Source organism: Anoplopoma fimbria, chromosome 22, assembly GCF_027596085.1.
Source record: "Anoplopoma fimbria isolate UVic2021 breed Golden Eagle Sablefish chromosome 22, Afim_UVic_2022, whole genome shotgun sequence".
Taxonomy (NCBI): Eukaryota; Metazoa; Chordata; class Actinopteri; order Perciformes; family Anoplopomatidae; genus Anoplopoma; species Anoplopoma fimbria.
Window position 1 is genome coordinate 2,848,661 of NC_072470.1, and position 22,349 is coordinate 2,871,009.

The 22,349-nt window shown below is 40.7% G+C and overlaps 1 protein-coding gene across 1 annotated transcript; it reads right to left on the minus strand.

Annotated features, from left to right (window-relative positions):
• Window positions 1-1,411: 1,411 nt before the first annotated feature.
• LOC129112004 (collagen alpha-2(V) chain-like) lies at window positions 1,412-21,378 on the minus strand. Its single transcript, XM_054624177.1, has 57 exons — window positions 21,303-21,378; window positions 21,061-21,156; window positions 14,944-15,156; window positions 13,841-14,059; window positions 13,536-13,760; window positions 13,028-13,044; window positions 12,886-12,918; window positions 12,747-12,779; window positions 12,265-12,318; window positions 12,014-12,106; window positions 11,833-11,907; window positions 11,699-11,743; window positions 11,540-11,593; window positions 11,363-11,416; window positions 11,211-11,264; window positions 10,992-11,045; window positions 10,845-10,898; window positions 10,547-10,591; window positions 10,403-10,456; window positions 10,268-10,312; window positions 9,973-10,026; window positions 9,487-9,585; window positions 9,318-9,362; window positions 9,119-9,217; window positions 8,944-8,997; window positions 8,745-8,852; window positions 8,584-8,637; window positions 8,392-8,490; window positions 7,922-7,975; window positions 7,740-7,838; window positions 7,594-7,647; window positions 7,445-7,498; window positions 7,312-7,365; window positions 7,154-7,207; window positions 6,991-7,035; window positions 6,772-6,870; window positions 6,567-6,674; window positions 6,415-6,468; window positions 6,170-6,223; window positions 5,764-5,817; window positions 5,624-5,677; window positions 5,425-5,532; window positions 5,279-5,332; window positions 5,138-5,191; window positions 4,861-5,022; window positions 4,649-4,756; window positions 4,442-4,549; window positions 4,275-4,328; window positions 4,085-4,192; window positions 3,914-3,967; window positions 3,681-3,788; window positions 3,515-3,568; window positions 3,323-3,430; window positions 2,757-3,105; window positions 2,481-2,671; window positions 2,156-2,398; window positions 1,412-2,071 (listed from the first exon to the last, which is right to left on the minus strand). Exons 1-57 carry the CDS (start codon window positions 21,376-21,378, stop codon window positions 1,925-1,927), a joined length of 5,052 nt encoding a protein of 1,683 aa, XP_054480152.1. The 3' UTR covers window positions 1,412-1,924.
• Between the last annotated feature and the right edge of the window lie 971 nt (window positions 21,379-22,349).

The window sequence follows — 22,349 nt, forward strand, 5'->3', positions numbered from 1 at the left end:
AGATCTATCCATTTCATAGGTATGTTACACATATATATTTATTTTGGTATAAATGTATTTAGTTAATCTTAACTTAAATGTCATTCCAAACTAAGTTAAGATGGCATGACTGACTGGAGTGTTTTACAGGATACAAGATAAATCCAGTGAATCTAGTAACAATAAAACAAGCTAAAACAGGTTTAATTCTAAATTGAGTTCGGTAAACTAAAAACACAAAACTCATTAGAATAACATAATATGAAGAGGATTTTTAAGTAACAGAGGGAGGGCCATAAAACTGATATGGAGGAATGATTATACCGAAGAATAAATATGAAATAGTAATAAACAATAGTGTGGTTTCTCTTTGTCAGGCTGCGAACTTCTGTAGTCTTCTGGGATTCTGTGGTTTCTCTTTGTTTTTATTGTTTATTTTATTTGAAGCAGTGAACAATGAGCATATTATTGAACTGATCTAAATGGACTTTACTTCCAGGAAATTAAAGTGTGGTGAAGTTTAGAATTCAGACACAGTTTTCGATGTATAAATGGACTGGAGCGACATTAGAAAACAAACAGTCCTGTGGAGATCACAGAAGCCACACTTCTACCTGCAAACATTTTTTTTCCGTGCTCGAAAATGAAAATAGCTGCTCCCGGCTAAAAATGACCACCTCGACAGATGTGGAGAGGCCGGGCTGCAGGAAACGGTGAGTGTCACGTCTTTCACCGAGCGCAGAGAAGAGAGGTCGACCCAGAAACATGTGCTGACTGAACTTTGGCTCTCTTTCTTCCTGTAGGGACGCCTTCTCTCTCTCCCTCCCTCTCTCTCTCATTTGATCATACACCCATGTGCATGCACTGTTTAAGCTGAAACTAGGCTTTATGTTGCTTTTGTAAATTAGTACATTTCATATATCATTATATTTTAAGAAATAAGCACTAATGTAGGATGTGTGCCGCATAAATCCAGGTTTGTTTAGATTTAGACAGAGCTTTATTGGTTTTCAACCACAGGAGCCCTGCTGTTTTTTCACCTTAACGCACAACTAATGAAGGAACTGTTTCACCTGGGATGTCAGGTGAAAGCGATTAACTCTGATTATCTAGTTTATAGAAAGTCTTTGTCTCCCTCTAGTGGTGAGATGGTTTAGTGTCCTTTCTGAGCTCGCTTAAACTTATTTCCACGAAGGGGAACTGATTTTATTCAACTTTCTAGGCTTTGGTTTGTGGGGAGAGCACAGTCATTCCAAAGAAAGACATTTATTCCACATCCATAGTTAACAACAAACAAATTATTTGCAATTTACAGTCATATGTTGCATTTACAGAGTTTTTAAAAGAAGATACAAAGGTTTTCTGTTGAAAGAGTAAATGAGTTCCTGCACAGAACTTAATAATTTAGGTTCAAGCATGAATTTTTTTTTTTTATTCCATTAAAATTAAGAACTTAAAACATTGCTATATTAACTCTTGCCCTATCCAGGCCTCTGCACGTGCATTTACTGGAGAAAAAAAGCCAAATGAAAAGTGTTTATTGCTTTTATTCACTATAATAGTTCTAATGTAATCTGCTCTCAGACTACATCTCTTTCAGTTTTAATATTATTGGCTGTTTTTCCAGTTTATGCAAGTTTACAATCCATTTAAGCTCTACTTAGGTTTCATGTTAGCACCTCAGACTTCACTTTTTCCATCCACATGCATTTCCCTGTAGAGTACTGGTGCTCCAGATAGTAGGTGAATAAATTACGTTAGTGTCCTGCCTGTCATACAGCAGAAACACTGTACTTCAACAGCTTTTGGGAAACGCAGCCATGTGTAGAAGAATCTTACCTCCATCGACTTGTACGCTCACAGAAAGACGAGTCCATATACTCTAATTTACTGGTGATGATGTTCCTTCTCTATAAAGGGCTGTTTCTGTCCATCTTGTGTTGTTTTATGAGAAGCACACAGGGCCGATGTCCAGGCCAAACTCCTGATCTGGTTTTCCAATGTCCATGGGGGCCACGTCCACGACGGGCAGCCTGGCAGAAGTTTGAGTCCTGATCTCAATCACCGTCTTGCCCCACTCTCCGTTCGATTTCTAAAAGGACAAGAAGCCAGATAAGTCAGTAAAAGTATGTTTCAAACAGTCTTTTATGTAATTTAGTGTCCTGAAGTGACTTACCGTGCAGCCGTCCTCGAGGACGGTGTACCGGAGGCGCACGTTTCCTTGCGCTCTCAGCTCCTGGCCGTTGGAGCCTCTGAGGACCAGAGCTTTCTTCAGGTTGGTGGTCTTCTCGTCTTTATAGGCCACGCTGTTCCTGCAGTGGTAGGTGATGCTCTGGTGCGACTCCTTGGACAAAAGCTGCAACAGCTTTATCTGAACCGCCACCACGTTGGGCTGCTCCTCAGTGTTTCCGTAGCGGAACTGAAATCGGAGGACAGTTTGACGTGACAACACTCAAGGCAGGTTTGATTCAAAGAAGAATGCATATTTTTAGATTTCTTACTTTGGTTCCACCGTTCATGTCTGCTTCAAACCAGACGGGTTTGTTGGCGCTGGGACTGGATTTGGTCCACCAGGCTTTGCGGGGAATGTTGGCCGGGTTGGCAGAGATGCAGGTTTCACCAGTTTCCATATTACAGAAGACCTTGATGGCATCTTTAGTGCTTCCTTGATTTGGATCAATCCAGTACTCACCTGTATCAAATGTGCGGCACATCAATAAATTAGAGTACATGTGTGGTAAAACAGTGTCTTGATAAGCAGAAAACTGGATCCTCACCGCTCTGCTTCTGAGGGTAGCACTGCTTGATGTCCTGGCAGCTCTTCCCAGGGTTCACCTTGCTTCCATCAGGACTGCGGAGGTTTTGCAGATGTCCGCTGAGGGTCTTCAGTGTGGCCTGGACCCCCGTGTCTGCACGCAGGACGGCAGACTTCTTATTGGGAAGAGCTTCATCTCCATTGATCTCTGGTAGATCGGCAGCCACGTCGTCCTCGATGAAGTCCACGGCCTCGGGCATGCCGCCGTTACCCTCGTAGTCGTAAAGGCCAGCATAGAGGTCTTCAAAAGCCGAGGTGGGAGGTCCGGGGGGGCCTGGAGGGCCGGAGGGTCCAGAATCACCAGGTGGACCCTGACAAGGAAAATGATAAAGATGTTTTCAAATTCATTTTTGCCGTTCTAGCAGTGGGAACAATTATGATTATGATATCTCAACAACTAGATGGGTTGCAAGGAAACTTGAATTTGAAACTTATGATCTTGAGAGGTTTATTCCCAATAATAACACAATTTTGCCGCCACTCATAAGCAGATTGTTTGTAATAATAAAAAGTTAAATCTTGTGTCACCTGTGCACCGATTTCCCCACCGGATCCTCTGCTTCCGGGAGCACCCATTGGTCCGGGCTGACCGATGTTTCCTTCCTTTCCTGGAGGACCGGCCACTCCTGGAGGACCCTGTACGGTACAAGAGTGGATCATTAATACTGTGAAATAAGACGGAGCTGACAATTTACCTGCATGGTGATGTTACACACTCACCCTCGGCCCAGCTGGTCCAACAATACCTATCGCTCCATGGTCTCCTGTGGCGCCCTGAAATAAAGAAGTGTTACTGTGTTTCAGTATCAATGTTTCCCTGAACTACCTACTAACTAGAAACAGCAGTATGTGAAGTATCTAAAGGACTAGACGTGTTTTTGCTCACAGATATTCCTGGTAAACCTTGGAGTCCGGTGAAACCTCTGTGACCTTTCTGACCCCTCTCTCCTTGTTCTCCAGCTGCTCCTTTCTCTCCCTGTGGTCCTTGAGGGCCCTGAATTAAGACACAGGATGACAATTAAACACGTCATAGAAAAACACAAGTTTTACACCTATTCTTAGTTGTTCAGTTGATGTTTTGGGTATCAACGAGGTCGAACATTCTCATATTATGCTTACCACTTTCCCTCGTACTCCAGCTGGTCCTTGGGGTCCAGCGGTGCCTCTGGCACCCTAATCTCAAATCAAACAAAGAGACATGACAGATCCGACTTTGTAGTTGTGTTTGCATCAGCAAAGCTATTGATATGTGATTGACAGATGTAGCATTTTATTGTTTGTGAAACTCACGTTCTCGCCTCTTTGTCCTGGACCGCCCGTCATCCCAATCGGACCCTCTGTTCCTGGAGACCCTGGAGTACCAGGCAGACCCTCTGGACCAGCATTACCCCTGTCTCCCTGGAAGGACACACTCCAGTGGTTAGTACACACGGCCATATGCATGGTAGCGTTAGCACATCCTGTCCACTGAAAGTCTTACCCTCTCCCCGATGAGGCCGTCCTTCCCAGGAGGCCCATCTGCTCCAGCGAAACCCTGAAAAAACACATAATGACATGATGAGGGACAGAAAACATGTTAAAGCGCTAATGAGCTTCCTCTCAGAATTTCTTAATCAGAGATAAGCAGCTCGATCGTGAGGGACTGACCTCAGGTCCGGCGTCTCCTCTTGGCCCGTTGGCTCCCGGTAAACCGATTCCTCCTGCGGGTCCTGTGCCTCCCTTAACTCCAGGAGCTCCGGATTTTCCAGGTGGACCCTGAGGAGTAAATACAAAGTTTTCATCACTAGAATCACAAAACAAAACATAGTAAGGCTGAAACAAAGAACATCAAACACTGTTAGAGGGGGTACATACAGCAGGACCTGGCAGACCCAGCATGCCGGCCTCTCCTCTGAGTCCAGGCTGACCCACAACCCCTCGCTGTCCTGCGGCACCATTAGGTCCTGGAGGCCCATCAGGACCCTGATAGAGAAACACAAGGACAAACAAGCGATTAAAACATCTCAGATTTATTTGTGTACGTCTGATAGATGAGCACAGCCTGAAGTTTAGGATGATCGTCTTACCCCATGGCCGTCCTCTCCAGACTCTCCCTTCTCTCCGGCGCTGCCCGGTGCACCTGCAGGTCCGCTCTCTCCTTGACGTCCTGGAGATCCGTTCTCCCCGACAATCCCACCAGCTCCGGTCTTTCCAGGAGCACCTATGGGCCCGTCTGGTCCGACAGCACCCTGAAAACACACACACAGGATCTACCTTTAATCCAGACTTCTCAAATAAATCTGTGACTTAATGAGTCCACTGCAGGTATCAGATTGAAACACATTTTATCAACAATTAACTCACATTAGAACCAACTGGTCCGACTCCTCCAGGAAGTCCAGGAAAACCAGGAGAGCCCTGATGGAAGAACACAATCCCAATAAGATGCACTTCAATGATAATAAAACAAAGATTTAAGTGAATTAAATATGGAGCCGTACTCACTGTTGCACCCTGTGTTCCTCTGCCACCTTTCAGTCCAGTCACACCAACGGGTCCCTGAAACACACACACACACACACACACACACACAGTATTGTAAACATGTTGTTTGACCACTTTTTTTACAGTTTATAGTTCAATGTGTTTACCTGTCCTCCTGATCTCCCAGCCATCCCCTGAGGTCCAGGAGCTCCTCCCTCTCCCTTCAGACCTGCCTCTCCTGTGTCACCTTTGACCCCAGGCTGACCATCCGGACCCTACGACAGAAACAGGAAATGAATGAAGCCTTTATTGGTTTATAAATCTGTATATTTCAGACATGGCTGCCCTGCTTTAGCGTCCACTTACAGCAGGTCCAGGGAAGCCAACGGCACCAGTAGGACCAGTGTCACCAGTAGAACCCTGTTAATCACAAAAATACAGTGTTTATCAAGTACAGGCATTCAAAGGAATATTCTCTCAGTTGTAAATGAAAAAGTTGTACTGACAGTGGTTCCTCTTGTTCCTCGGCGTCCTGTAGGTCCTGGTGGGCCGGTTTCTCCCTGAAATAAAAGAACATTCAAAGATTTTAAGACATGTGCGTTTCATTTAAAACTGGAATCATAAGTCATTTTACTGATTTAAGGTTTTAAATAGTTGCTTTAGGTTCTCGGTCGCACAACATCCAGTTCTCATTTACATTTAAATTCAATAGTGGATTAATTTAAATAGCTCTGTCCTGTTGTTTAACAAATAATGAGCGTCTTGGTGTGTCTACTACTCAATTTCTGTCAAATATTGTCAATTTTGTGTAGTTGTTGTTGTAGTTTCTTTCTTTTAAGAAACCTGATTTGGCTAATTACATGACCATTTGCAGGTTTAAAATACATGTAAAATGTGTGCTTTTGAGCTCACCCTCTCTCCATTGGGTCCACCAGAACCAGCAGGTCCAACAGCACCAGGGAGCCCCTTTAAATGAAATTAAAACGTTTATTAGAATATCACATTACACATAAGAAAACTCAATTGTAAGATTGTCAGCCAGTGACGGTCTAACGGTGAGTATGTTTTCAGTCTGAGTGCCATCAGAAAAAATATTTTGCCACAAACTTCCATCTTGTTCTGCTGAGAGATGTGCAGTGTAGTTTGAGTCGACTCACCCGAGCTCCATCAGATCCCTCTTTCCCCTCCGGTCCGCCCTCTCCAGCAGAGCCCTGTTAGAAGAAATCAGCCTCATCAGTTCCTCAGGTTCATCTTTTTCTGCTGGGGATCATTTCAGTGGAAAAAATGGTATCTTTATTATGTAACTTACTGCATCTCCCTTTGGGCCTGAAGGTCCAGATAAGCCTCTCTCTCCTGGCATCCCCTGAAGTCCTGGACCTCCCGCCTCTCCGACAGCACCCTTTGGACCAAGGCTACCCTGAAATGTACAAAACATATTACAGTTGGAGCTTATTGCAAACAATATTTACAAGCAACAACGTTCTGCTGTGTCAGTGTCTTTAAGGTTACAATACCTTTGGCCCATCTGGTCCTGGTGCACCTGGACTACCTTTGGGTCCCTGCAGCCCATTGGACCCGATTTCACCTCTCTCTCCTGGAGGGCCTCTTTCTCCCTGCAAGAACAACCAGGAGATAAAGTCATGCAACAACTCCTCATCTCACTAAATGACTTAATGTGACGCTGTGAGAGAATGAAGACATTAAATCAGGAGAGAGAACAGGACTGGACTCACCCTTGGACCTGTAGCTCCACTAGCACCAGCCTCTCCAGCAAGGCCCTGGAAAAAAACAAACACATTATGCTTAATGCAATAAGATAGGACAAACTTCTAAATCAATATGTATTTAACTATAATCTCTGCAAAACACATCTAAGTTCTATATTTTTTGTCTTACCTCAACACCTGGTTTTCCTGACTCTCCTGGTGGTCCTGGCATTCCTGGCAAACCCTAATCAATACCAAACATTTTACATTTAATGCTAAAAACAACACTTGCATACTCAATATGCAGAAATAAATTTATATTTTTTATAATTTTGGGATGCACTGCACCTGGAAACCATGCAGTCCCTGTGGTCCCTGCTCTCCTCTCTTTCCTGCAAGACCCTGAAAAACAAATAAAATAATATAAATCATCTAAACTTCATGTTATCAAATCATTGATGATGAACAGTTGGATGCTTACAGCCGGACCAGCTGGACCAGCAGCGCCCTCCTCTCCGTCTTTTCCATTCACCCCCTAGAAGAGAGACACAGTCAGGATATGACACATGTATTTATGATTTAGTTTGAAGTATAAGTTATATACAATATATTACAGTGAAAAGAACTTGCCCTTTGACCTGGAGCCCCAGAGCTGCCGGCCTCTCCAATCTTCCCAGCATCACCCTGAAAATCCGAAGCCACAGAAGTCATCATCCGTTTCTGCACCAAAATATCTGATTACATTTAGTAATTAAATATATAGAATATTTACTGACAGCGAAGCCTTTCGGTCCGGGCAGGCCCATCGGTCCAGCAGAACCTCGGTTCCCCGTGGAACCAGCTGGGCCTTGTTTACCATCGTCTCCTGCTGAGCCCTGGATGAACCAAAATAAAAGTTAATACGTGTCGTCTACTGTTTTGACTTTAGTAAGTGATGAAAATGAAAGGTTTGTCTCACCATTGGTCCTTGCTTTCCCTCTGATCCCTGGACGCCAAGAAGTCCTGATAGACCCTGTGAAAACAGACCAACCTTAGATAGACGTCTCTGAAGCTGCATCTTATTCTCTAAAGTTATTATTCTATATAATCTAGAATGAGAACAATATTCCTGATATTTTCTAATTATTTCACATAGATTTTATGCTTTCTTTCATGTTCATGTCGTCCATTTTTCAGACACACTTCAAAAGTAACTTAACATCAGGCAGAAATAGTTGCATGTGTAACCACGCCCAGCAGTGATGTCACCGTGTACTGACACACCCAGGAGTACATTACTACTACATCACTGGAGCAAGGTGAGAAGTTAAACCACTATATATCATTTTCTGCAGGTCGGAATTTTGCTCCAACTGCCTGTCTAGACACATAGGTGGATTCTTGTACAAAAACACAGTAAATATTAAATAAATGATGTGTCTTCTGTACCCGAGCTCCTGTTAGACCTGGCTCTCCAGTACGTCCTGGATCTCCAGATAAACCTTTGGCACTGGTCGACCCTGCCAGCCCTCTCTCACCCTGGAGTCCCTGTTTGGTTCAAAAGCACAGAAACACATGTCATGGTCTAGAATAATCATAATTAACAATTAAATAAATTCTGCCATTATGTAGAATACTCACCTTTTGTCCTGGTAAACCATCTGCACCTGGGAATCCTCTATTTCCTGGAGCTCCCTACAACAGATAAACATTTGTTTTCAGGCCCTGAGATCATGAAACGTCCTCTGCTTAAAGGTTTCTTATAATAGTTTTTCTTAAACTTGAAGTAAAAGTTGACTAACTGTCTCTCCTGAAGCTCCTGCAGTTCCGATGGATCCTCCATCACCTCGGGGTCCACGCTTCCCTTCATCTCCCATCGGGCCCAAAGGACCTGGAGCGCCGTGGTTGCCCTAACCCAGCAATATCAATCAATCATCAGATTCAGTCAGTCATCAAAATAACTATAAATATGAACTTTTAGGGTGTTTTTTCTCAGCTTACTCTTTCTCCCTTGAATCCAGCTTCTCCTTTGAATCCAGACAGTCCACCTTCTCCCTGTAGAAAAACATCAAAACATTAAAGCTCACCGTGCATTCTGTTATATGAGGCCGGAGGTCACAAACAGAGATGGAAACGGAGAAAGACGCAGACAGTTAGATGCAACGGGAGCTCGTACCAATTGGCCTTTTGGTCCTGGTGTTCCAGTAGTTCCCTGGGGGCCGGGGGGACCAGGTTGACCCAACAGGCCTGCTGGACCCTGGACACCTGCTATACCCTGAGGAGGAGGAGCAGAGACCGATTTGATAAAAACACAAGTAAAAAGAAGAAGATTTTCATTCAAAGATGTGTTCCATAACTTATGGTGTTCTACTTACAGAAGATCCGCGGCTACCTGGAGCCCCATCGGGTCCACCAGCACCCTGTTAAAAAATATGAACACATATTTAATCATCAAAAGCCGGATACAGTCCAACAATATGTGCACGCTACCACAGTTTAAAAAGAAATGCCAACAAAAGACAGAAAGATGAACTTGTAACACACCTGCTCTCCCGGTGGACCAGCTGGTCCCAGGTGACCCCCATCCCCTCTGGAACCCTGCCGTCCTGGACTTCCTCTGACCCCTGTTGGTCCTGCTTCACCCTGCAGCCCAGGACAGAATCAGGTCACATTCACCAAGCTTGTTATTGAAATTTAAGAGTTCAGATTTTCTACAAATGATCAAGAAAGCATCGTAGAATCACTCGTTTTAAATGAAGACTTTATCAAGATAGTTATGTGTCCCATGTTTCATCCAACAGTCTTAAATTATGGGATGTAATGAACTCTGCAGACTCTTAATCATTTTGAGATTGAGAGTTCATTATTAAGCTTTAAGTTTTAGTATTAAATAGTGTCAAAGTTATGTTCAGTGTGTGAATTGTTCCATAACAGTATTGACAGTATTGGTTCAAGAGTTCAAGATTTCCCACTAAGCTAAAAAATAAATAAATTATGTTATAGAAAACTTCCCAAAGTAGACCATCTCACCTTCATTCCTGCGTTACCGGGAAATCCTGGAACTCCATGGATTCCTATTGGACCCTGTAGTGAAAAGGAAATGTTTAATATTCAAAACAAAATCAGAAATATTTCAGTTTGTTTTGTTCACAATGTGTATTATCTGGTGAAATAAAGTCCAAAAACAAGTAATGCATAAAAGTAGAATAATTCAACACCTTGGGAGGTACGCATATTCATTTTCTTACAGTGAGAGCACCAATATATATTTCCTAAAATATTGCTTTTAAGTACATTAATACATTTAGTAGATATAATTCCTTACCATAGGACCAGGTTTGCCAACATGTCCGTTTTCACCACGTTTTCCCTTAAAGAGAAAGAAATGTCTCAACCCTGCAACTCTATTTTACATTTAAGCTCTTTTCCTAAACATATAAAGATGCTTTGTGTTTCCTACCAGAGGACCAGTAGGTCCGGCTCTGCCTCGTTCTCCCTGCATGCCCCCTGGTCCCTGAAACAGAAAAACACTGACTCAGCATCTGGATGACTGACAGCTGTATATGAAATACTCTGTGATGTGTTCTCTGCATGTGTTGCCTACCATTGGGCCTGCAGCACCCATCGTACCCGGAGTACCAGATTTACCCTGCAGGACACACAAAGACACAAAAGACACAATGCAGGATTGAAAAAGAAAAACAAAAGATGGGACTTTTTATAACTCATTCATACAAATGAAATGACTGGACGCAATGCATCCTGGTACATGTAGGCACTGCTGGCACGGCCCCTTGAGCAGAAGAACTCAGCCTTCCACATAGAAGGTGCTGAATTGTCCTTTTAATAATATGATGAATCGTCTATTTTTAGAACCACAACATTAGATGACAGATTCATACCTTAGTTCCGACCGATCCAAACCCGCCTCTTGACCCACCAAGACCACCATTTCCCTGTAGCAGAGATTTAAATCAACAATAAGGTATTAAGTCCTTGATGTTTCTTACGTTAAAGCATGAAAAATAATCATGAAAAGTGTGACTGACCTTTAGACCCTTAAGTCCTGGATGACCTGGAAGTCCTGGGAATCCCCTCGCACCCTGCATGGAAACAAATGATCATCATTAGATTCTAACACACTCTGGGTAAAGCAACAAGTCTGTCTTTAGATCATAAACAGTGTTGATTTATTGTACGTTTGGTTATATTATAAATAAAGTGTATTGTGTTGCTTTGTTATGATGAGGACTAGGAGACGAGCTTACCAGAGATCCTGGAAATCCTGGTTCTCCTGAGGCACCTGCAGCTCCAGCTTCTCCCTGAGCAGGAAAAAGTAAAAATAACAGTTTAGAAAAAAAGATTATTAATAACAGTACACTCTGCATTTTCATGAGGACGAATATTGTGTTCGACTCACATCATGTCCAGTTTTCCCTGGAGGCCCCTCTGGTCCTCGATGACCCGGCTCACCCTGGAAACAAACACAAGGATTGTGATTTTACCAAACTTTAGCACAGTGAAATCTAAACCTAAATCCGGTTTAGAGGCAAGTTTAGATTTGCTCGTCATAGATAAAAGAGACAAATGTTCCTACCATTTGTCCTGGTTCTCCAGCGTCTCCTGGCATCCCCTGACTCCCAGCTGCACCCTAAACAGAGGCCATAAAGACAGTAATTATAATGCAAAAAGTCTTATGACAACATGCAAAAATAAATAAGCATTTAAATCTTTGCTTGGAGGAAAAAAAACATACTTGTTGCCCAGGTGACCCATGAGGGCCTCGTGGTCCTCCTTCACCCTATAATAACAACAATTCATACACTCTGGGTTAAATTTAACATTATTTAAAATATGTAATTTACTTTTACACAGCTGTGCAGAACTCACCCTCGATCCGGACACCATCCCAGCCACACTGGACTTCTCTCCGAAACCTGCAGCCATCTGGGACAACAGGTTACCCTTTAGGGAAGAAAATGATTAAAGAGAAATCTTGAGCAAAGGAAACAAACATCAAACATATTTTCTATTAATGCAGATTTATTGACAGGTTTGGAGACGGACTAACCCCTGGGTGGATAGGTTGGCCTGGTGGTCCCGCCTCTCCTGGATTTCCTGGCACTCCGGGCTCTCCATCAAATCCTTGAGGCCCTTTCAATCCCTGCAGGGTGAATGATGAAACACCATTAATGAGAGACAACAATAATCATTTACATACTGATATTTTTAAAGGAAGTTTGTAGAATGAGGGACATTGCTGGTTTCCTTTAACAGAACTCTTGTAGATTAACAGCGTTAAAAGTATTCATCCAGACTGACCCGTCTGCCTTTAAAGCCTCTTTGTCCACTTCTTCCCTGAGCTCCTGGAGGACCCTGAATCAAAAAACACAAGTATAAGAGACACATATTTTACAAAAAGGGACTTTCTGACTGCAGACTGCTGTGAAAATGTATATCATGATTAACTAATATCATTTCAAAATAGGAAATTTAATCTTTGCACAGATACAAGTTATTTTATTTGGCTTACTTAATTACTGCAGTTATTATATTATGATAACATCCTTCAGTTTTCTGCAGGGTGTTTCAAATCATTAGCACCATTATGACATTCTGGTGCCCTCTAGTGGCAAAGTTAGTGCATAGCAGTTATAAATTAGATAGTTCTCAAATCCTTCTGTCATATATTTTAATTAATTTCTTTCAGCTTACATATTATACATATTAACCAGTTATACACATTGACATATGCAAGAGTAAAAACAAAAACAATAGAGGGAGTAAAAGCAGGAGAAACCCACCGAGGGGCCTGTATGTCCAGGAAGCCCCACCACCTGAGATTAAAAAGAAAACAGAATTAAAGCAATATTTTATTTATTAGGAGCTGAAATATGTAAAAAAAAGTTCTGCATGTACACGCATAATCGTGACATCACTTACATATGGGATATCACCTGGTTCACCTTTCTGGCCCTGTAAAGGAAACATATTTACAACTTGTTTGAATTAAGGAACAACAAATTATTTTTGTAATCGTCTTAAATATTGATACATGTCAGAGTCAGAATTACACATGACTTACCTTGAAGGCCATCATTTCTTGGGGAAAAAACACAAAAAAGAAGGTAAATTAGATTTCTACTTCAACTTTATTGCAAAGAGATATACCCTCCTTAGCCTTAATGATTTATGAAATTTAGTAGATTTTTACTGCATTCATTAACAAGCATTAAAAAAATAAAACTGTTATTGAACTTAAATCAATCAATTTTATAAGTAAGCTATTTTTGTTTTTGCTTCCTACACAGAGCCATCACTTGCTGCAGTGATGTAAAAGTGTACTCCAAGGTGTTTTTGTACACCGTGACAGCACCGCTTTTCAGCCTGGTGACTCTTTTAAGCATTACACAATAAAATACATTATTGTACACTTAAAAACATATATTTTTTTACGTATTGTTACATTTGTTTCATATTGTATTGCACATTTAATTAGTATTTTATATTTTGTCTTTATGCACTGTGTTTATTGTAAAGCACAATTCCAGTTCCTTGTATGTGTGGGCGTGTTTGATTCTGATTGGTCTCACCTATCGCCCTGCTGGCACTGGCGAAGTTCTCACACACGGGGCAGCATTCTCCCTCGGGGGTCACCACCTTCTCGCAGTTTGACACCAGTTCACACTGCACCTCGTCGCAGATGGCGACACCATTGTCACAAACGCACACGTGACATGGCTCTGGTTTCCAGATGTTGTTGTGCTGGTAGACCTCCCCATCGACCGTGCAGCTTTCCTCTGTCTTCTCATCTGCAGCTGCAACAGAGGACAGATGTTTTAAAAAGATAACACATACTGATGCCTCAATAACATGACAGGGTTATGAATAACTTTACCTGCTGTGGGGTCTGAACTGGGAGCTGATGATGGAGCTTCAGTCAAGCACACAGGGCAACATTCGGCCTCTGGGGTCTCAGTTTTCAGACAGTTGCCAAGGTCCTCGCAAACCACGTCTTCACACACGGCGGTCCCCATATCGCACACACAGATCCGACACGGCTCCGGGTTCCACATGTCATTGTGGGCGTAGACTTTTCCATTTTCTGTGCAGGTGTCTTTAATGAACAGAAATCAAACAGGAATTAAATTAGTATCTGGAAGTGGTTTTGATTTCACAGTGCAAGAAATTCATGTTGACCTTTTGACTTTAAATCCAACAATCAAGTGCAACATCTTATGCTTTTTCGCTTTCTTGCCAAGAGTTATGAGAAGATTGACACCGTGCTCATGTATGGTTAGAGTGGTGTTGATCTTCTCATCTAACTCTCAGCAAAAAAAAGGCGTGAAAATCAACGACAACATATTTTAACATGCTCAATTTTCATGCTAGTTTTTCTGAAAGGGTAGAAGTAGTCCTGTTTATTAAAGCCCCTATGAGTAGATTGTTTTGTGATTTTAGCATCCTAATTATTCTAATAGCACAAGTTATTTTAATCGTGCACATAGGGGCTTTAAACAGTACATCATTTTCAGGAAAGAAACACTGTTTAAATACTATTGGTGCTGAAATAATAAGCAACATTCAAGAAGCATAAAAGACCAATACATTTGTCAATTACAGTCATCAAAAGTGTATATAAAGTGCAATGAAAAACACAGCATTGAACATGGCGGAAGAGGTGACAATTTCCCACAGGAATACACCTTATTATGTAAATAAGCTACTTGCTCAACTTCCTTTTGTGTTGCAGTAAATCACAATGTTTTTGCGGCACAAAAGTAGGTTGAGAAAAACGTATTCCTTTTACAAAACAGACAGTCAAAGGGAAACTCTGAACACAGTATTGCAGCATTAAAAAGCCTGAAGAAGACGCCTTCAGGCCGGGAGACAAGGAGCACCAGCAGTCCTGACACAGATGGGAGGATTGTCCGACTGCTGGAGTTACGTCAAGTCGAAACAAACACTGCCACGAAACACCCAGGATGCATCTGGAGTTACCAGTTTCTGTGTGAGCGGCAGGCCAATGTGCTGCGGCCGAGCACACGGGGCAGCACTCGCCCTCTGGGATCTCTGTGGTCTCGCAGTGATCCACATCCTCACACACCACGTCCTCACAAAACACCGTGCCCGTATCACAAACACAGACTCGACACGGGTCCGGGTTCCATATCTGATTGTTGGAGTAGACTTTGCCGTCCTCTGTACAGGAATCTTCATGAAAAAGAACAGCAGCGGACATCAGAACCCAAGGCCGCTCTTTGGCAGCTGATAGTTGGTGTAATAATTCAATATTTACAGGTTTTTGGTCTGAGTAAAGCTTGGAGAATGCATTATGCACTGTGTTGCTGGTCTCTCAGTTTTAAAATGCACAGTGTAAAGTGATCATTCCAGAAGATAAACAAGCTAATCCTTTTTTAAAACCATAGAAATATCCAAATAAAGAGAAAAGATGGATTTGTAAATGTGGATATTTATGCACCATGCTGACCCACATTTAATTCTGCTCTGATACACATCAAATTAGTTTTAAACATTTATATTGTGCATGCTAGGATGATGTGGTGCACAGCTATCCCTGAGATATACATAGATCTACTTTCCTCTTTTTCTCACTAGAATATATAGAGTCTATTTCCAATAATAGCTGGTCTATTTTAGCTCTGAAATGATCTAAACTCCTGCTCCAGTGGAGCTAAACCAAGAGAAAACAATCATGATTCTTGTGGGTCTGTAATTGCTGTAAGAAAAAGAGAAGAAGCTGTAAACACAATGGGGGAGCTGGTTTCCTCTGTGGTGAAGACAAGCAGCAAAAGTAACACTCTGACCAGAGAAGAGCAGTGTCACCTTGGGCCTACTGTTCATTATAACACCCTCTGGTTCCATCCAGGGCAAACAAGTTCAGCTTGTTATTCCTGATGATTTATACCACCAGAAGAACACTACTTCTAATTAAAAACTCTACTTTGCATCTAAATGTCTATTTGTGCCAAGTGAACTCACAGGTGTTTTTCAATTAGTCTAATTAGACCAATTAACTCACAGGTTGAATGAATATGAAGCACTCCAAAACCCGACCAGCAGTAATACTAATAAATAAACACAATGTCACATAACTGAACTTAATGTGTCTGCCAACATATCAAAGTTAAAAAGATTAAATTAAAGTTTACCACAGCCTCTTCACTGCACCTGCTGCTGCTGCTTAAATGTGTTCCTCCAACAGCCTGATCACTGGAAACTGTGAGGCATCACTCCTACAGGAGCCTCACAGGGACTAAAGAGTTTTTATTAAAGTGGAAAATGATAAAAAAAGCGTTAGTGGTGCTCAAAGCTTCCTGTGGGTCTTTTTAAACAGAGTTTATAACACTCAGAATGATAGTTTACCTGACAGGAAGCACTTTTATTCTGTCACTGCAGCTCCGAATTACACAAGGCAGCTTTGTGATGATGACTGGACATAAAAACACCAATACTTGTGTTTTAATTAACAATAACAACTGTTAAAATACCCATTATGATTTGTTGCACCAACTGATAAAAAACTGAAGGATGGTTGGTTTATTAGTATATTTAAATAAAAATAAATACAGGATTTCTTGAAGGAAGAATTACGTATTCTTACACAGAAGTACAACCAACAACACTAACCCAACCTATATGTAGTGTTTTATGCTTTTGTTTGATTTAAAAACATAAAATTAAACATTCATATATTTAGGGACACACTTAATACTACAACAAGCTATTGTAACTGTACTTTCCTCCTCTGGCCAGCAGGCTGCACCCATTACTAATAAATGCAGTAAAAATCTGTGTCCTGTATGAATTGATTCATTCGTATTGCAGCCAGAGAAAAAGACATAAAGTTTACTTAGAGCCAATAAACTACCATGAAGCCTCATAATTACGACCCACTAATGTCCACAGATTCTAGGCATCAGAGTGAGTTTATAGTCATGATGAGCTCCACACAGTTTTATAACGTCGTCTGTGGCTCTGGAGACTAATGGGGTATGAGGTTTGAAAGCAGTTGGAATGTATAATGAAGGGGTGTTACTGAGTTGCATTGTGGGAAGTGTAGTATTAACCTATTTTTTTTGGAGTTGCTGCTTCAATTTGACCTTCTTCTTCTTTTATCTGTCTCTCACAAGTCAACAAACTGTATTGATTGTGTTTAATATCTAATATTAATATCAAATAGCATGAACCAATGCCTCATATATATGCATTTATAGTCTTCCATGCTGTCCTCTAAACAGGCCTTTTATTACAAAAAAATCAACGATAAATTACATGCAACTCAGCCCAAAACACAACAATAATGTTGCCATAATACTCAATGACAAGCTACAGATAATTCATGAAAGATTCCTCCACTAAATCCCTTTATGCTCCAGTTTCTCACTTGCATAACTACTTACTTTTAACAGCTTATATGCACTGACAGAATGATATAACTTGATTTTGATTTGCATATTTATAACATGTAAACTGTTGCCAAAAGTAGGGTAGAAAAAACAGAATGAGATGATGTATTTTAGGGTAATTTACCATTGGGGGAATACCTGACAGAAAACCAAAATGTAGATCAAAACTATGAATTACTGTAAGAATTATATGAGAGACACTTTTAGGCAAATTGCCACTGAGCTGCACTTGAGCAAGGCACTTATAAACAGTCAGTGACTAGACTGTGGTTGGACTTCTCAGCTCCAGGCTGTAAATGTGTCTGTATGCAACTATGTAATCATCTTTGCAATGTCTGCACATGAAAGAAGATGAAACCTATAGTTTTCTTGTTCGCACATTATGGTTCATAAAGTACACTTCGTCTCATCAACAGGTTAAGAAGTAGAAATGTGTCCACGGAGTCCTGTGATTTATTCTGGTGTTTTGTACAGATGAAATTACTCAAATAATTAAATCAGTTTCATCTGATTTAAAAAAACACAAATTGTTAATTTGTCTTTTGACAAATGATTTTTCTTTAAAGAAATACTTAAACACTAAAGAACTTAAACTGGACTTTTCTGAACTTTATCAATATGATTGTTTCAAACACAGGGTAAAATATTCAAAAGGGGAATCAAGATTTCTTATTGGCATATATTTTTCTTTCTTAAGGAAAATACGGTTTAAAGACGAGTAGTGCTACAATGATTAAATGATTATTTGTAAACTATAAGATTAGTCCCCTATTATTTAGATAATCAATTAATCGGTTTTGTTCTTTTGAGTAATTCCTTAACTAATCTCTCAATTAAGAAAATATTTGAGAATGAAAATAATTGTTAGTTGCAGCAGTAAAGACAAGTAAAAGAAAATCTAATGAGTCTTTACAGTGGGGGGGTTTCCCCTGCAGGTCAAAGGTCAAAATCCTGAACCTTTTGTCCGCCAATCTTAAAAAAGAAAGAAAGAAAGGAAAAACTGAAAAAACTGAAAAAGAAGAAGGAAAAAAAAGCAAATATGGCCACCTGCTACGAGCGCTGAGAGCGTATTTTAATCCAGGCAGTTTAGTGACGTCCTAAGTACTAATTATGTGGTGGAGCCTCTCCCCGCGAGGGAGGCTGGTTTTAAAAAGCAGGAGTTATTTCAGAGGAAACCACCGTGGCTCTATTATACGTTTGGCTTGGGTAGAACTTGTGGTTTTGTCTTTATTTGGGAGAGCACAGAGGTGCCACACCCGGAGAACCCTCCTGCTATGAAACCTGCTGCTGGAGGAGACAGCAAGAAATCCATGAGCTGGAGGTTATTCAGCAGGTTGTTCAGTTCTCTATTCTTATGCAACTGCTTAAAAGGCATTTATTTCATCTAGCTTTGCAAAAGAAGTATAGTCTTTAGCTGAAGCTCTGCAGAAAGTTCAGAAAGTTAAAACCTGCAGACTCCTATAATCAAAAACAACACTTTATAGGCATTTAAATGTGATTATGGCTCGGATACACAGCATGAGAGCAATTATCATGACTAACTGTGGGCTTCTTTTAAAGTGGAAACTGTTTCTGACATTGTGGTATGCAGACGCCAAATCCTCCTCAACTCAGGTTTATTATTAAGCAATATTCAGCCCACATAAACTGCACCTTAGGCCAGTGATTCCCAAGCTGGGGGTTGGGACTCCTCCAGTCAGTCCACAAGATGATTAATATGTCTTTTTCATCTTCTTTATCTTAATTGTCCCAAACGTTTTGAACCCAGGTAACTAAGACAGTCACACATAAGTTAAAATAAACACAAATCATATTTCCATCGTATAAAAAAGGAATATAATAATAATAAGACTATTTAAGGAAGATCCACTGTCTTACAGTGTGTGTACACTGCAGTAATTTCTCAAAGAAAAGCCTATTAAATCCAGTATTGATTCTTAAAATCAGCCTTGAAACCTGTGAAAAAATGTGTGAAGAGAGAAACAAATAAACTGCAGCCTGCTGATGTCGGTTGCTCCCATTTAAAGTCTCAAACAATTCACATCAACCAAAGCCAAGAACAGCACACTAAAATGTTAAAAGGCCAGTCAAAGTCTTGACTGCCAGGGTCATAAATCTCAGACTTCAACTATTTCTTCACAACAACAACAACAGCTGACAAACCAAACAAACATCTGAATTCACCTTAAAATGACACTCGAGGTGCACTTGATTTCTGATTTCTTATCATACTGAAGTTGAAACAGTCTTAATTCCAAACCTGGGAGATGAAAAAAGTTGAAAAAACATGTTTTGCTTATTGTTCATTCTTTCCTCTAATCTTTGCTTGATGTGTATATTGATTGATTTACAAAGGATGACATGTGCAGATAAAGTGGACATTTTTAAAAGAATATAATATTGTTAATATATTAATATTAAAGGAATATTTCAAGGAAACAGTTTGATAATATGAATACCACTGTCATGTGCAGCAGCTGGTTAGCTTAGCATAAAGACCATAAGGAGACCATGGAGGCTGCAAGAATTCAAATGATCTTTGAGGTAAAAACATACAAACAATGCAAACCTTCAACTCCAATAAAGCAGTTTTAGAACACAGCAGTGTTTGTCATATTTCATTTTTTGAATAGAATCAACCTTATCCTCAGGTTTTGGCCCTGAAACAGACAGAAACAGCTTCTGCACAAGACCTGACCTTTAAGAATAAACATCTATAAGTAAAGTCTTTCTTCCTCCTCTTTCAGCTTCACTGGAGGTGAAGTTGGATGGAAGCATGTGAGGCATATTTCATACCAGCATCCTCTCTCTCTCTCTCTCTCTCTCTCTGGGTGTGTCTTGTCTGCCTTTGGCTCGAAGTCTGACCAAAATTAGTGGCCTGCTTTTGTCCGTCCCATCTGCAAGGCCACATCATTATAGCCGTGGCACTCAAAACCCCATCATTCAGCCTCGACCTCGCACTGAAATAGTACTGAAGCCTGAAGGGGGGGGGAGATATTTTTGACCCATGATCACATTCACTGGGACATTTTTTTTTAGATTTCTTTTTTTTTTTGCCATTTGTCCACCTTTAAGATCTTGATTTGGAGATTTTGTCTTAAGGCCGATTCGCCTTAATATCAGAAGTCAGTGTCACTTTCTTTCCAAGAGATTGGAGCTTGTTATCATTTTCTCTATCTCTAATTAATTCTAAAAGCTTTTCAGCTTTCACATTATATTTTCTATCTTATTCACCACTTCTCAAACAGTAAAATGGTGTCTAATTAAGCCTTTCTAGCCTGGGTTGTGGGTGTGATTTTAAGATACACAAAAAAATGCACGAGATGGGAAAACCTCCCAAACCACTTCCTGAATTTTGAAAAAAAGAGGACAAGATCATAAAACAAGTACATAATGGGAAAGACAAACACAACTGTCAGGTAAATGTTTTCACAGGGCTTCGTTGCACAATCATGAATCATTAGAGGAAAAAGAAAATCAGGAGGAAACATTATATATTAAGCATTTGCCACATAGGCCAAAAGGAACTTTTCATGAGTGAATTTATAAACTTTAAGAGTATACATTTGCAGGGGACAGATGTCCTTCTTTGCATAAACCTGTCAGCAGCTGAAACATATCAGATGTCAACACATGAATCCAATCAGAAGACAGGAGGAGCAGTCACTTCTGGGCGTCTGTCACTCACCGTTCTTGGCATCTTCTTGGCCGTTCACGGCGATCACCTGAGCCAAGGTGATGAGCAGGCAGACGGTAATCCCAGAGCGTAACGAGGGGCCCATGTCTGCACCACAGACAGGTCAGAGAGAGAGAGACAGAGAGACAGTCCACCCGAGCTACAGCATCCAGACTGAAAAATCCAAATATCCCTGAGTGGAACTGGCTCCTGGATGAGCGATTACTGCAAACTGAAACAAGCTCCCTCTTTACCTCCCTCCTTCTCCGACTCTCCTCCTCCTCTCTCATCATCTTTTTTCTTGCTTTTTTCAATGCCAACCTCCTCCATCCTCTGGCTTACCAGTCGCCTTGAAAGACGCAGCTATAATTAAAGGCTGGGTGAAATTTGTCCATGATGAAAGAAGATGATGATGTTCAAAATAAAAGGCACAAAATCCACATTTACAGTTTGATGCACGACATTTGACTTCTTTGTGGTTCAAGACTAAACTCTTCTCAACATAAACCACCAAATGTTTCATGTTTTGGGGATTCAAGTTTAGAAATCAGCAACTTATATGACGTAATGGATAAAAAAGGAAGGAAATAGATGTTTATGTTCAATCAAATTATCCATGTCAGCTGCTGGAAAAGATAATTTTATTATCATTATTTCATTTTAGGTTTGTCAATCTGCTTTAATTAAAGCTCTTGTAGTCAATATTTTAACCATGGATCAAAATGTGTAAAGTGAAAGGAGTCACTCTTAGTGAGAATTATTACATCTCTGCAGCATTTATAGCCTCTTTTGTGTTTTTTTAATGTTTGTGTTCAGTCTCACAGCTCTCTTCAACCTTGTTTCCAGCAGCAAAAGGCTGTTTTTAGTGTAAAATATCTGCTACATGTAGCTAGATATTGAGCTCAGTTGCTGGTGGAGACCAAAAACAGAGCTAAAAGAAGAGCCAATATTTGACTGACATTCTCAGAACATCACTGCAAATAGATGATAAATGCTTGCTAACATGTTACCCAACAACTTTATAAATTGATAATATGTCCGTATTGTGTTTGGATCATGTTTCACTGCCGCCTAGTGGCCAAACAATAAACTACTGCAGGTTTTACCCAGAGAATATGGTTCTTAATTCAACCTGTGTCAGAGGAAAGAATTAAGGTATAATGTGGAGTATGAAGGAGATTTTTGTTTCTACATTATAGCACAGAGCCAAAGCTGAAAGTACTCCAAAATGATGAATTCTTGGTACTTGTACTGTATCAATTGTACCTGAAATAATTTGATGCAAATAAAGCAACCTTCAG